The sequence below is a fragment of the Cenococcum geophilum genome (assembly GCF_001692895.1).
Source record: "Cenococcum geophilum 1.58 unplaced genomic scaffold K441scaffold_6, whole genome shotgun sequence".
In the NCBI taxonomy this organism is placed as follows: Eukaryota; Fungi; Ascomycota; class Dothideomycetes; order Gloniales; family Gloniaceae; genus Cenococcum; species Cenococcum geophilum.
Genome location: NW_027137564.1, coordinates 2,452,428 through 2,453,751, shown reverse-complemented (window position 1 = coordinate 2,453,751; position 1,324 = coordinate 2,452,428). Strand labels below are relative to the sequence as shown.

Below are 1,324 nucleotides of genomic sequence, written 5' to 3'. Positions count from 1 at the left end.
CCACCTAAACTGGCCGTGCCTAGTGTGGAGTAAGGACCTAGGCAAGGACCTAGATACAGCAAGGAGGTAGCTATAATTGTAAAGATCTATACAGACTTCCGTACGAACCGCATTCTTACAAATAAGCTAGCTACTACTTGCTAGGGAGTGCCAATATGCCGTATTGCTATCTCTAACCCTTTAGAAGATCTCTCTTAGTTAATTAATAAGTTACGGTCTTTAATTGTTATATGGAAGAAGGAACACCCCAGTTAGGGGGTGTATACTACTTTTATGGATCGCCGCTACCATAATTAAGATTAAGGCCGAAACCGCAATTAAAATAACCGAGACTACAGCCGTAACTGTAAAGGGGTGGGTTGAATAACAAACTGTAAGGTATTGCCTGGGTATACAGTAGGGAGTAGGCAATACCCTTATATAGGAGAAAGAGAGAGACGAACTAATAGGGGAGGAAGGAGGCTGACTACCCATAATACCTTATACACGCCTACCTGTTTGCACCGCCAAGATACCAGTGTCTAATATCCGCAGTGTCTGATATCTGCAATATCTGCAAGATCCGCAATATTGACAATATCCGCAATATTTGCAATGTCCGCAATTCTCTACACTGATTCGAAGTCTTTATATAACTATCTCGTCCGACGAGGAACTACGCAAGAGAAACGCTTGATGATTGATATTGATGGAGACACTAACCCTGCGGACGCTATAATAAAGGGCAAGCCTTATACGGCACTATTATGGCTTATTAACACGAACCGAGTTGAATTACGGGCTGTAGGGTAGGTTAAACGAACGGATTCGGCTTCGGCAGGTACGGACTTGTACTATACAGAGCCAGCCGCTAAGGCGCTAGTAGCAGGTAAGCCAATAGCGATTTTCCATCCCGGGGATGGAAAATCCTGATTGGCTGGTTCAACGGCATGGCAGAATTTGGCAGAATTTGGCAGAATTTGGCAGATGACGCTCCAGCACCATTATACGTGGAAGCTATTGCGTATTATGGATAGAAGAGCTAGCTATTGCGTTACGCTACGAGTAGTCTAGAAGACTTGGCTTTGGAGTGTAGATTAGCCTTTTTTTTAGAGTTGCTCTAGTGTCGGAACGTTAATTACGTGACGTAGTTATGAGACTACGAAGCGAGACTAACTGTCTGACCTTGGAGCAACCCCTTTCTTCTAACGACAATCAACTACTAACTTCAACACCGCATACGTACCACTACAAGTGATATTCGTGCACGTTGATAAAGCGAGTTATACCGACAGATATATTACTAGGGGCGGTTGGGTATTAGGAGGGGTTTTAATAATCCTAG

At 43.7% G+C, this 1,324-nt stretch overlaps 1 protein-coding gene across 1 annotated transcript; it reads left to right on the top strand.

The window, feature by feature from the left end:
- Positions 1–594: 594 nt before the first annotated feature.
- K441DRAFT_542436 (uncharacterized protein) lies at positions 595–792 on the top strand (the record flags this gene model as incomplete). The annotated part of the gene is made up of 1 exon (XM_067642692.1): positions 595–792. The coding sequence occupies one exon, from the start codon at positions 595–597 to the stop codon at positions 790–792; it is 198 nt and encodes a 65-aa protein (XP_067508201.1).
- Positions 793–1,324: the final 532 nt, after the last annotated feature.